This window comes from Python bivittatus, unplaced genomic scaffold (assembly GCF_059951505.1).
Source record: "Python bivittatus isolate LINGU-HERP-01145 unplaced genomic scaffold, Pbiv_v1 ctg000570_np1212, whole genome shotgun sequence".
Taxonomy (NCBI): domain Eukaryota; kingdom Metazoa; phylum Chordata; class Lepidosauria; order Squamata; family Pythonidae; genus Python; species Python bivittatus.
In genome coordinates this window covers 5,513,569-5,528,228 of record NW_028277097.1, presented here as the reverse complement: position 1 = coordinate 5,528,228, position 14,660 = coordinate 5,513,569, and the positions used below count along the sequence as shown (strand labels likewise).

At 36.1% G+C, this 14,660-nt stretch overlaps 1 protein-coding gene across 1 annotated transcript in view; it reads right to left on the bottom strand.

The window, feature by feature from the left end:
- Positions 1–2,984: 2,984 nt before the first annotated feature.
- The window catches only part of FGF10 (fibroblast growth factor 10), a 98,131-nt gene continuing 86,455 nt past the window's right edge, over positions 2,985–14,660 (bottom strand). Inside the window, exons 2-3 of the mRNA XM_007423364.4 lie at positions 14,339–14,442; positions 2,985–8,455 (exon numbers count right to left, since the gene is read on the bottom strand). Coding sequence (XP_007423426.3) covers positions 8,237–8,455; positions 14,339–14,442 — 323 coding nt within the window. The 3' untranslated portion in view covers positions 2,985–8,236. The remainder of the gene's footprint in view (positions 8,456–14,338; positions 14,443–14,660) is intronic.

The window sequence follows — 14,660 nt, the reverse complement described above, 5'->3', positions numbered from 1 at the left end:
ATAAGTGGATGGCAAAAATCATATTTTCTAACTGGAACAGTTAGAAGATAATAAAGCGGTCTTTGTCTTACTGATTGTGTTTCACCTTGAGCGTCTTTTCAAGATAACTGTCAGATATGAGTCATACTTAATAAGCGTGCCAAAGATCTTGTCTCAGTGGAGAAAGAAAGAAAGTGCCGTGAAAGATTTAACATCCTACCTTCTACTGCACGAGCTCTCTTATGAACATCTGGTTCTTTTATTATTTCATAGCCTCCGAACCCAGTGGATGACATTTTAAAATGTAACATTTTGCCCCCTTTCCTACTTGTGGGATTCAGATTTAACAAGAATCCATTTATAATGTAATTCTAAATACGTAAGTTAAACTCCTTGGAAATAGGTTTGTAGTGAAGAAGAATAAACCTAAGAGACAAATCCTCTAAATAGTTTATGGGAAAAGACTGCACTTTTATCATGTGAAGAGCATCAGTCTATGTGTGCATGCATGGATTCTAATGCTGAGTTAGGACAGTACAGTAACCAATCCATTTCTAAGTCTTCAAAGTCATGTGACAAAGCTATATCTTATCATTGGTGTTTATCAAATTTTGCCACAAGGGTGGGGAGCCAATAGCCTTATGTCATGATTTGGGCCTGCCTCTTATTTGAAAATAGTGATCTCAAGAATATGACATGATAGGCTTTTGGCCAGCACACTAAAAACCACTTTTGGCTAAAGGAGAATACAGCAAGATTCCCATCCACACAAGTCAATGAAGCCTTCTTGCACCAAGAATCAGGTGGATTACGGTGGATCAGATAATACTCTTTAGATCAGGCTGATTTACTAATCAATCAAAGCAACCAGAAGGTCTGTTCTTGATGAATACAGTTCACCTTTGAGGAAAGGTCAGTAAGATACTGAAAGATCACATACTTTGCATGGGAAACGAACCAGTTAAGAAGACAGAGAAACATCTGAGAATCCCATAGAATCAATGTCATATGATATGGATCAGAGCTGGTATATCTGTGGTTCTCCAGATTTTATGAACGACAGCTTCCAGCGGTCTCTTTTAGAATGCTACCTATTGCAATTCAACAACAACTGGAAGGCCATAGATTCTCTGGTGTAGATAATATGAAGCCATTTTATTAGCAAAATTGTTATGGATTATATTCATTGAAGTTACTATTGCGATATGAGGTTAGGACAGATTGGAACCACTCCTGTGCGGTACCAACACACAGACAATGACTTTCTCTCTGCTTCATTTCTCTCATCCAGGTCAGCCACATTTATCCTGCTCGTTCTTACAAGCAGCACTGATATGGTCATCAGAGGCAAACGTGAACTGGCTTATATAGTATTTCTTACCATCCATAGAGGAAGAGACCAAGGGTGGGTGTCCGAGCAATGTCCTTTTCAACATTTTTCAAGGTCCTCTAGCTGTGTGAAGCTCTTCCGGGATATTAAATTGTAGCCTCTTCACAGATGTAAGAGAGAGTTCCACTGTTGTGTGGGAACATGTTCTTTCATTCCTATGTTCCCCTATGCAAACTGCCATAGAGGCTTTGGTTGATTCGCCGTGACTCTTGTTTCCAAAGGAACCAAGAAGCTCCCTTCTTCTGTACTGCAGTGCATTATTTATTTCTCACATTAGTTGCTGAATAGCTCTATAGTTGAGAATCTTACAGTCACATGATTACACTACTGCATAGTGGAAAATTGGGTATTTGAATAAGTCTATATACTTAATTAAATGTATTCAGAATGGAAATGCATACCCAAAGTACTGCATTTAGAGGGAAAATGGAAAGTGCCATTGGTCATTTCAGGTTCCTTTTAAAACTAGCAAATATATCTTTATCTGTAGAACTTTATAGAAATATTTTGATATCAAAAGGTTGTTAATTATACACAATTATGTAGTTGTGTAGATGCATATGGAACATTTGGCTCTCCCAAAATGGTTGAAAAATTACCCAGTCTTTTCAGGTAAGAGGGAGTTGAGAAAAGGGCAGAAAAGGCATGGATTTCCTGCCCCCCAATGTCATCCTATGTGCCAGGTCAAAAATGAAAATGGAAAAAAAAAATTGCAAAACTGATTCTACAATGGTAGATGTAAGAGACACAGAGCTCAATCATGCATGGACTGATGGTTCTAGCTTCTGATGAAGAAATGAAATACCTAGACTTTCGTTTTCCTTCTAACCAGAATACTTTTGGAAGGGAAGGCTGCTTCAGTGGTTTTAGCTCAGGGGTTTTCAAACCTTTTCAGGTCATGAAACCTGTTTGTTAAAAAAATAAATAAATCTGCAACTCTGATCAAAAGGCAAAGCTTCCTTTTTCACAGAATATTGTCTGTGTTTGAATGAACTCCCCCCCCCCCACCCCAAGTTTATCATGGGACCCTACCCAATTCTCACTCTTGGAAAACCCTGCTTTAACTGACAGTGTGTCTGTCTTTTGATCATGACGCAAAGCCCTTCAGAAGACAGTCTACCAATTTTTATCCTACCAAATAGGAACAGCTATTTCTTCTCTTTCCCAAACTCTAGTACACATTTGAAGGACTGATGTGCATGCCCAATACCCTAGCTGATTAAGGTGTCAAAGCTGAATTGCATCATGTACCACCCAATTTGATTTCTTCTATACCATTGTTGGCTGGGGAACACGCTGGCTGGGGAATTCTGGGAGTTGAAATCCACACATCTTAAAGGTGCCAAGGTTGACAACACTGTTCTAAACAATGGTGAAAAAAGGTAGCGTTATTTACATCCATCTGCCAGGTGAATTGTAGAAGGTAGATATGGATGGATACAATTTGTTGAGGGTGATACACAAACTGATATTGAGATGATTTGATTTTTCTGAACTTACATGGAGGCTATCAAATCTGACTTTTTTCTACACAATTTGTTTCATTTTTTAAAAAAATCACTTCATATTTTGAGGACAATTAAACAAAGGAGAAATCATTTTCTATTCTCAGAACTGTAGTTAATTTTTATTTTTTATTATTTAAATATACTGTACATGTTCAACCTATTTAAAAAAACAGTAACAACAATAGCACACATACTGTGTGCATCCTTTTTTAGAATTATGATCAGACTGTCTCAGGTTTATGATGGATACAGAAAAACACTTTACATCTACCCAAGAACTCTCTAGCATGTCCCTTTAAAATTAATGGGAGTCATATCAGTGCTTGGATTCAATTCAAACAATATTTCACATTGAGAAGTTCCTTGTACATGCGCCCATTTCTGATGGAAAAGTGTTACTTTGGAAAACCCAGCTGTAGCACCAACCTGCTATAGTGGGCACCAAAGCATGTTAATTTCACAAGACCAGTGGAAGTCATTTTTTTTTTAATGTTCAATAATCTGTGAAAGAACCTCTGAATAAATTTGGTGGTTCCTTGTCAGTTTTTTCCCCTCCAAATTACTTCATTTTCAACCTTTTAAATTCTTTTTATCTATTCAAAAGAATGACGACTCTGAATTCAAGCTCCCAACCTCTAAAAACTTGCTTTCATTAATGTACTGTATTTTCTGCAAATATAATTCCCATTTTAGAGGCAAATGATTTGAGAGATAGAGGAAAAAGAAAACCCTCTTCCTTTCAAAAAATATAATAACAATAGCTCAATTTATTAGGGACTTTATTACATTCTGCATACTCTAAAGCAAATTTAAACCAAAAAATGATTCTTTTTCCTTCTCTGATAAACATCAAAGACATTTGGAGAGAAAAGTACAGACATTTTTACAAGGAGAGTAACATTGTTAACCTCCCCCTTTGTACATCTTTACCTCTGTTCACCTTGATTTTCATGTTTTAATTTTTTAAATAAATATTTTTATATCCAATTTTTTTTCTCACAAGAGGCTTTTCTACAAGTTTTTGAAGTCTTGAATTATGAATGTTTGCACATCTTCCTCTCCCCAAGATCCCAAAGAAATGCTAATAGTTCTTTGACATGGGAACCTTGTTTGTACCATATCAACTCTTCAAGAGAGTGGTCATCCAATCCTTTATTTGTCAACCAAACACTTAATTTTTCTTGTGGGTGGTGCATTGTCAGTTGCAATGATCACTTTGAAAACAAAACAAAACAAAACAAGAAATGTAACACAAGGAAAGTTCTGTCCTAATATGACAAACCTTTCATTATTCAGCCACACGTTACCATAGTTACCACCATCATCCCCAAATCCAACCATTGCTGGTTTTACACATATTAAATCATTTTGTTCAATTACAAGAAAAAGGAGATATTTTAGCCCAGTCTTTCCCAATCTGGCGCAACTCTCAGTTTTCTTGGAGCTGTATTTCAGCATATCAGGCAGAGAAAGGAGCTTTGTGCCAAAATACCGTGTTGTCCAACAAGACTTGGAGCATAAACCAGTGGGCAATGTCCAGTGAAAGCAGGGGGAGCTGTGCAAGGGAACTATTCCACTATCTCATATTTTTTTTGGGGGGGGGTTGCATAAGGGAACACCCAGGCAAAACATTTTGTATTTAAGGCTAACCAACTGCAGTCTGAACATTTGAAAGAGAGAAGGCAAGACCAAATCCATCCTAGGGTAGATGTCATGTCTGAATAAGGATGATTGACATAGGGCAGCCTCTCCCCCAGTGCTCTCTGGATAGATTGGCTTCAATTTTGAGACTTCCCAGCCACAGCCAGGCTGGTGGAGAATCCTGCGATTTGAAGTCCATCTTTCCACACTGCACTTAGGTTGGGGAAAGCTGGCATAGGGCTCAACAGAGCATTTTTTGGAAAAATTTCCTTCAAAGAATATTGAATCACAGATAAAAGACGAGGTTGAGATGAGAATATGATGTAGTGCACATATGCCAGTGTCACAGGAAGTGTAGTTGGACTGTGTTATTTACCATGTTATTATTTTTATTATTAATGAATTTTCTTTGTTCTATAAACTTTATACCAAACTGTATCACACTCTGGAATAATTTCCCCACTGGACAAATCTAGCTGATTTTGCAGGGAATTGGAGAACGGAAAAGAGTGCAAGAAAGATCACCAAAATGTTCAACACTGTACAATTATGCATTATGATAGCAAAAAGGACCCAATTTTTAAAGCATCTGTACCAAACTACTATTTCCAAACAATTAAAACCCATTCTTTTTGTGCGAAAAGTTACTAAAGAAAAAAACTGCAGTATCAATACACTTAGTCCCTTAAAGTATTTTGAACATTAATATTCATTAAAAAAACAAACTACATCTGCTCTTCACTATAGACACTGCAAAAAAGACGTATGCATTTCTTCATTTACTTAGTGGAATACACTGTGCTACATGCTGGTTGGATGTACAGTTTCTACTTAACTTGCTCTAACAAAATGAATCTTGTTATGGTTATATTGATGTACTAGCCATAGTTCTCTAATGTTAAAGAGAGAAAAAGTAAAACAAACAAAAATCATATAAGTTTTTTTTCCAGACTGAAGGAAGTTGATATTATGTTTAACTGAAGACTGCATTACTCAGTGTAAGCTATGAAAAAAAGCCCTCCATTAAAATTATGCCCAATATTACACTTTAGAGCCATTGCTTATATTTTGATAAATGAAGAAAGATGTTGCTTGTAGATTGGCTCTTAAGAGTTATATACACGTACAAAAAATAGTGGCTGCAATCCTCAAATAATTTACTCCAGAATATATCTATTTTCACCAATATAGTTAATGTAGACTCTGCTAAAATGGTCAGGAATGACTGTATGACCATCACAATCCACTTAAGATCTTAAATGTTCACCCCAAGAAGGCAGAGTTTCTTTCTCCCTAGAACTCACACTGACAACAGATCACATTGTGAAGCCTTTTCCAGACTGTACTCCCTTGGAGTAAGGGAGTTGGGGCCAGGATTGCTGGTTTGAATACTATAACACAAAAAGCCTAGCCTCTAACCATTAAAACAGGGGTGAGCAATTTCTCAGGGTCAGGAAGCAACGTCTGATTTTTTTTCTGCTAGTGGCCAAGGGATGAAATGATGTCATATAAGAGTTGGACCAAGACTTGGGCCCTTTTTTTTGAATTTTCTTCCCCCTCTTTTATTGGTGTCCTGTGGCTATCTGAGAGTTAATCTACTGGGATTGTGGTAGTGGTTGTGGTGTGTAAGTACACTCTTGTTGTTTGGCAATATGGCTCTGAGAAGCTCCAGAAACTACAAAAGGAACACAGGGCCCCACGTGGTCCATGGATTACCCACCCCTGCATTAAAAACTAACAGCAAGTGATGACCAAAATAAGAAGGGAACAACTACTTGTTTTGATGATTATAACCCTGATATTCTTCTATCAGTCTGTTACATTTTTCATGGAAAGTTTTTCAGCTAACCATCCTAGATCCACTGCTAGCAATACTGAGAAACTGTTTCTCAGGCTTTCTAAAGCAAGGTTCCCAGGAATACAGCTGATGACCAGCACACCTACGGAAAGATAAATGTACATATCTGATGTTCAATCCAATTCTATATCTTCAATTAAGGAATTATTAATTGAATTAATTCCATTTGTAATGGTAAGATTTTAGTAGAATCCAAGTACGGACATCTTAAGCTGATATGATCAAGAACTTTGGACAGGTTTCAAACACTACGTAGGAGCAGCATGGATAGCACATGGTTCCCATCTTTATAGGAAAGTGTACGTTTTCCTGCAAAGAGATAACATACTCTGAAACAAAGACATCTCTTCAGGGACTTACTGAATATGCTTTTGCATTGGGTTTGATGGTGTAAGAGGAATCCAATTTCCTTCCTCTTCCCCAACTCCTATATAATATTTGAAACAGAGTTGAAGTTTGTTTAGATTGAGGATGCAATTTTCAACACCATGTACATCAAGGCGGTTTTCTGAAATAGACTGCAGTCAAAAGATTGGCTTTTTCTCTTTTACTTTTTCAGCTGTGGTGACGCAAAGGAATAACTACTCACATGTATCAGCTCCACAGACTTAATTCAATATCTCTCTGAAAAGAAATTTCATTAGTATAAACAGCCTCTCTCAACCTTAGCAACTTTAAGATGTGTAGACTTCAACTCCCAGAGTTCCAGTTCTAGGAATTGAAGTCCACACATCTTAAAGCTGCTAAGGTTGAGAAACACTGGTATAAAATATGGCTATATATAGTTATGCCTTGTTCTAAAAAAAGGATAATTATAATTCAATTTCAATACCTTTGAGGTCAGGCATTTAATGACATTTGAGTATCCAATTAAATTTTGCCCATTTCAAAACAGCAGCAAAACTCTTCAGATGATGCATTATAGGAAGTTTGGATCCGTGAGGGAAGCAATAATCAAAGATGCTGATAAAATACACACAGATCCTGTTGCAATTCCCATTTGTTTCTGATCCTATTGATTTTAAGTGCAAATTTTAAAAGCCAAGTTTCAAGAGGAAAAGAAAAAAAAGGGACAACACGATTAAACACAGTCTACAATCCTACATTTTTCTTTTGTGTTATCCTTTCTGTATTTTTGGAAACTTGGGCAAGCTTTCAAGGTTTGACTTTGTCAATCTTGCAAAGAATATGGACAGCAGGAAAAGAATCACTATGCAACAGGAAGCAACTGGGAAAATCCTTCAAACAACCCCAAAAAAAAAAAAAGAAAAAAAAAGAGAAGAAAGATATTTAACATCCTATTAAATAAATAACTTAGGGAGAAATACAAAGGCATGGCATTAGCATACAAAGGGATGGAGAACCATACTATTTATTTTGTTAAAACAACTTTAATATGCTTATATTTCTTAATCCTATTCATCTCTTCCATATGAGACCATTCCAGAATCTTTTCTTCTGTCTGCGTATGACCCATGTGCTTCCAGTAAATGCTTAACTGTTCATTGGATCATTAGGCTTGGATGAAGTTCTTAATGATTTGAGTTAGTATTCCATAAATAACTTTCCCCAACATCACTCAATACATTGTCTCATATCCTTTGAGTTCTATCAGCAAGATAAAAAATAATAATCATAATTTGTTTGCACTGGAAAAAGCTCTGATCCCATTTGATCCAGCTTGTGTCTTGATTATAGGATATGACACATAACTAATTAGAGGTACTTCATGTTTCAACAGATTGTACAGAACCTTCACAGGTTTCCCTTGCAGTCAACCAGACACCTGCTCTGTTTTTGCCTTTTCTCTTTGAGAAGAGTACCAACAAATTCCTGACAAAATCTTTGGTTCAGCTGCTATCAATAGAAGAGGTCCTTCATTTGTGTGTCGACTACCATGGGAAGAAAATGAGCAGTAGTGTTTTTCCGCCTGGTTCTCTGTCCTTTCCTTGTCCCTCCTTTTCCATTCAAAGCCACAAACATTTGCTTTCCATTATTTTTCCAAAAGAATGAGGCATATGTATTGTATCCATTTTCTTCTATTCTCTCCTTTAGTTTGCAATCGTTGTTAAACTCTTTCTGTATAAAAACACATGCAGACAAAAACAGAGACAATATCAGAAGGTGAGAAGGTACAAGACCGCTAAGAACAATCAAAAGAAATGGATGACTTTTGGGGTATGTTTAGAGCTGATTTTTATACATATCTTGGCTACCCCTTCTGCAGGGTTGTGTCCCTTCATGCACCATTAAGGCTTCAACCAGAAGGTAGATGCAAAAGGCACAAAGAGCTGGAGATGGTCATCAAAGTGTCCAAGCAACATTTATTTTATGGCCCAATGTACTTCAGACCAAAAAGTCCATTTTTGAGGTCAAATATCCCTAGTGCCAGAGTGGTTGTTGCCCTGAGTGCAGTGCAGGGAAGTTGCTCTGAAAAGGGAGCTTCAGCCCAACTGTGTCAAACTTCACAATAAACATTTCTTGAGCATTTCCTCTTCTCCATTGTTTGTATCATTCCTGCTTGGTAAACAGAAATGACAAATAAGCTGTGCACATGTTGGAATAGGTTATCTGCATACCCACTTAGTCTCAAACATTAGCAGTATAGCATACAGTCTTATTGTGCTGCTGCTGCTGCAGCAGCCTCTATGTGTCAAAGAAGACCAAAGTAAAATGTGTGCACACGCATGGTACATCTACCTGGAATGTACAGGCAGCATTTCATAGATCTAGCTCTTATAAATGACATGCTCAGTATTTTGCTTGCATGTTCTGCTTGATTTAAAGCAAGATCAGGAACCTTTAGATGTCTGCTGATCAAACTTATCATAGCTAGGGTGACTAAGACCTGCAGTGGATGATGATACAAAATGGTTCAGAGAGAGAGAGAAAAAGAGAGATTTGGTGGCTGCATGTTGGCCACAGGACTCTGATTAGCTACCCTAATCTAAGGTGAGTCCCAAATCCTGCTTCTTGAATAACATCTGAAAAAAAATATGGATATGCTTTTATTTTTGTAAAAAGGAATACCATTAATGTCTCTCTCGCTTTCTCTCTTCCCATATTTTACGCTCATTTTTTAGAATACAAAGTAAGCATCCTTGAGCCCTGGAGATTATTAAACCACCTCCAAAGGTAGGCAAGTTAAAACTCTTCAAAAACAATGAAAAAAGGACACGTGTGATTGCTGTTCTCTAATCATTAGTCACTCTGAGGCTCACTTTTATCATAAAGTTTGACCTCCATTTGGATCCCTACATTCATTAAAGTTATGTTTTATACCTTTTCAAATAATTGGGAATCTGGAAGTTACTGAGTTGAAGTGGCCATTGATTATGGAAGGAATGCTCTGACATATTTCACTCCAAGGTGGAAGAGCTGAGAAGAAGGAACAAAGAAGGGCTTTAACGTCCCTCAGGTAAGACTGTACTACTAGCCCTTCTCAAAAAAAAAAAAAAAAAAGAGGAGAAAGAAAAAAGTAGCATGTAGAATTAGTGGAGAAGTGAATGACTTGTGAGGTGGCCAAGTGAAGGACAAATTAGATATGACTTTAATTGCCCTAAACTACTAAGTAATTTCAAATTATGTTTTTAAGAGTACGATACTGGAATTGTCTGGTTTCCTACATTCCAGAGTCCAGAGTCTGATCAACAGTTATCTCTTATAGTTATGCTTTAATATATGGAAGATGAAGATCTGGTCAATTTGTACTAAAATTCCCTCTGTTGTAATCCTAGTTAAAATCTCTCCTTTGTGTGTTATGAAAATATGTTTTAAAAAATATATGTGCTTTCTGTTGATTCATTTGGCATCATGTCTGGTTTATAGCTTGGCTCTAAAATATATTTTAGAACCTTTGGTAATTGATTCAATCATCTATGAAACAAGTTCTACCATGAGCTATGTATGGATTCAAAATAGATTTAATTTGATTCTTCTGAAGTGGTTTTGTTGTTGTTGCTATTATTGTTTTCATCTCTAGAAGTGGCATTGCTCTATCTCTAGCTTCCTTCTCAGGAGAAAAGAGATGACAAATATTAGACATCCCGGTTTTGAACTCTCTTTGCCATCAGTATTAGTGCATGATCTATGGACTTCTTTTTTTGAAAAAGCTATGCTGAAAAACGAGTATTTCTTAGAGAAAAAAAAAATTATTGAGGCTATTTTTGTATCCATCTGCTTGTAAAAGCCAAAGTCCCCTATCATACTATTCTGTGACCATCCTAGAAAATCTTATCAGGAATCCTAACTAATAGATTGTGGAAACCTTTCTGATATAATCACGGATTTTATACAAAATGTTCTGCAAGCCAGAGCCCAAAGTAGGAAAGTATTTTACAAATTAGTATTTTGTATTCTAAACAATCATAGCAGATCAACACTATGTGAATTTGAGCATTCATGATGATCTCTGGAAAACACAAATATTTTTAGTAGCATTTCCTTGTTTGGCTTGTGGAAAAAGGATAATGAAGTCTCTGGTAAGTTTATACAAACACTAGGGGAATTCAGTGCCATTTCAAGCGTGATGTCTACTAGATGTTTGACTGCTACATTATGGGGCATTGAGGGTTATGGGACACAGCCTTGCTTTTAGAACTTCAGTCTACTCAAGTAATGAGATTAATCTATTACATTTATTTATTTCACTTGTAGAAGCATTGTCATGCTGCTTATCAGACCCAGCAAGAATTGTTGAAGTGGTTTAAATAATATATCAAACTAAACAAACCACTGTCAAGGAAAAGAGTAAATCAAAGCCATAAAACAAGATAGGTTGTTTGAACCTCCTTTGGGTAGAAATTCTATAACAAAAATGCTGAATAAATAAATCACTCTTTCTGTGAAGACACATAGAACAGGGTCTTTTTAAATAGCTCAACAATGAATAATTATACTAAAGATTATTTTTAATTATATGAAACATTATATATTTTTTTTTTAATGTAATTAGGGAAGTAAGTTACTTATTATTTATTTAGAAGATTTATATATGTGACATAGCTATACCATTCAAATGAAAATTATGTTTTTCTTAGAATATTTAATTAGGTACAAATATATGCAGATTTACCTGTACTGGTCCACCTTCTCCAATACAAATTAAAGTAGCCAAAATCTCATGGACAGTCAAATCGTGGGAAATTTTTATAATCTCATGTCCAATATTTTATATGATGGAGCTTTGTGGGGGGAGGGAGGTAAAAAAAGTAAAGATGGTGGGCACAACCACATGATCAAGGCCCCACCCCTTTTTAATATGCATCACATGGGTGTAAAAAAAGAGCAGTGCTTTCAAATGCAAGATCACCAAAACCTCATAAAATTTAATGATCAGTAGTTGTTCCTGCCATTTTGATTTTTTTGCTCATCTCCATATCCATGTATATTTTATCTCACATGAGAATTCTGAAATCTTGTAAGGCTTCATGCAAGATCACCAAAACCTCATACAATTTAATGATCATGAGAGATTTCATTTTTGTAAAAATAATTTTGGAGTTCTTCAGATTCACCAGGGAGGTGTTGCTGACTACTGGAGGAACAAATAAATTTAATTAATCATGTGACACTTCCTATCTTTGGGATATTTTCAGTCAATCTTGACATCATAAATAGAATAAAATATAGAAATAAAAGTCATATGTGGTCTATTGCAAATTATTAATATGTTGCTTCTGCCATGAATTTAGCAAGTAGCTTTGGAAAAGTATTATCATCTCTCAGCCTCAAATCTGCCTTACCAAGTTTGACAGATGAGCATAATAATATTAATTAATTTATAAAGGCTGCTAAGGATCATTAATATAATGAATATAAAATTATAGAAATATATAAATGCTAAACATAATTTATTGGACTATGTCATTGTGAAACTTGTACATGCGCAACTTCAGTTAAGAAATTATTCCTATTTGTAAAGTTGCATAAAAATTAGTGACTTCGTTTTTTACTAGATGTAATAAATATAGGAAAAAAACTAATATAGAGTATATGAAAGGTTTGTTCATATTTAGATGAACATGAAGATATGAACATACTGTATGAACAATATGAACAAATCTTTCATACATTCTATATTAGTTTTTTTCCTACCCTGGCACCCTCTGGATATATTGGATTTCAATTCCCATATAAATCAGCATGATCACTGACAAATTTCACAGAAGAAAAATAACTGATAAAATTGGGAAGAAGTGCATTATTGGGTTTTATGGATTCTAATTAAATATATTCTAATGCAGAATAAAATATAATAATAGGCCTGTGAATCTGATTTGTTCATTTACCTTTTTAAACATTTCCCAGGATAACAACACACATTTGCAAGCAGTATGAACTGTCTTCAAATCCAAATGTTGCATCTATGTTTACATTATGCAATGTTATGCTACTTTCTTTGAGGATAAGCTTGACAGAAGGATAAAAAATTAGTTACGGAAAGCCTGAATATGTGCCTGAAAATTCTTTCAGAGGTTAACCTTATTTTTATTATTAATAATAACATAGCCACATATCCATATTATTTAAAACATTGTAACACAACTGGCAGGCTATAAGAATTGGTAAGATTTTATTTTTATGGATAGAGTGAAGTTTAAATATGGCTATTTGGGGGCTATTTAATCCAGGAAAGAAACAGAGAAAACAGGACCTTATAATTAACTGGAGAGCATCTTCTTTGTATGTGAAAGGTCTGAATTTCAATCATGAGCATCCTCCAATCAGTCTGAAGAACACTGCCTGACAACAGAGCTATAGACCAGGGGTGCAAAAATTGTAGCCTGCTCCCCTTATACAGTCTCACCACTCCCCGAGTGGGGGAGGTAAAAAATGTTATTGTCCTCATCATTGTCCTCCTCCACTTCCTCCTCCTTCTTTTTGGCATTTTTTGGAAATTTAGGAAGGTTTAGAACCCGTAACCCAAGTGAAGGGTATGGCCTTTGATCTACTCCCTTGGTCTACTCCTGCCACGGGCAATACAGAAAAGGTAGACAGGATTATGATCATCTGGTCCAGAATGCAATGGCTCAGGTAGTTCATGTTGTGATTGACTCATATAACACCTCTACTCTGACAGTGGCTACCAGATTGCTTCTGGGTGCAGTTTAAGGTGCCGTTTCTCACCTTTAAAGCCCTACATGGGTCAGGACTTGGGAATCTTCAGGACTGCCTTCTGATTGTTTCTGCCCGTTTGATAAGATCAACCAGAAGAGGTTCCTTCTGGGTCCCTTCATTCAACGAATGTGACCTTCACTGGAGAGGGGGTCTTTTCAATTGCTGCCCCCTTCTTTGGAACAGTATTTCCTCAATTTTACTGAGCATTAGAAAGGTGATGAAAACCGTAAGCTTTGGGAACAGATGGGTTTGAAACTATGTTGTCTTCTGTTTGAATTGAGCTTGTTTATTGCCCCTGGCATAGAACTGTGAATTGTTGGTAACAATTTGATTGTTGTGTGTATTTCAACCTTATGTTACTGAATAAGGTATGCCATTCAGAATCAGTTACTACTCAAGTAGTGGCCTATAAACATACATGAATGAATGAATGAATAAATGAATGCTCAGACTTGACACAAGGCAAGATTCAGGCAAGATTAAAGGTAAATCAACAACTTCAGAAAGTGAGTAATCTGTAACTGAATCAGTGCCGCAGACAGGGAGATCTCCTGGAAGACCTCCTTCAGCTATAGGAGCTCACTGGGTGAATTTGGACTCCTCACTCTCTCCTAGTTCAAGCAAATTCCCAGGGTGATGGTTATGAGAAAACTTTGGGGAAGGCAGTGCTATATATGTTCCTGGAGAGAGGTGATATAAATGTAAGGAATAAATAGATAAATAAATAAGCAGGATCTTATACTCCAGTCCTATGTTTTTTAATAAGTAAGACCTAATCAATGCAAGAGGACAAGGAATGCACAAACAGAAAAAGCTAGATACAAGAAAGTGAAATATACTTACAGATCCATAGACTTTTCCATTCTTATTCATGGCAAGGTAATAATTGCTGTTTATGGATTTAACGGCCACCACTCCAATTTCCACAGATGTTATTTCCAATATGCCTACAATACAAGAGCAGATAGAAAATCAGACAAGCACAGATCAAGATCTAAGACTTTGGATCTCATCATTAACAAAGAAAAGATAGAGAGAGAAGGAAATCAAGATGAACTTTTTGTAAAATAGGATCAAGAACTACTCAAATCCTTTTAAGATCCAAAACAACCAGGCAACTACCCACAGAAACTATTATGGGACAGATTTACATGAACATTGTTTC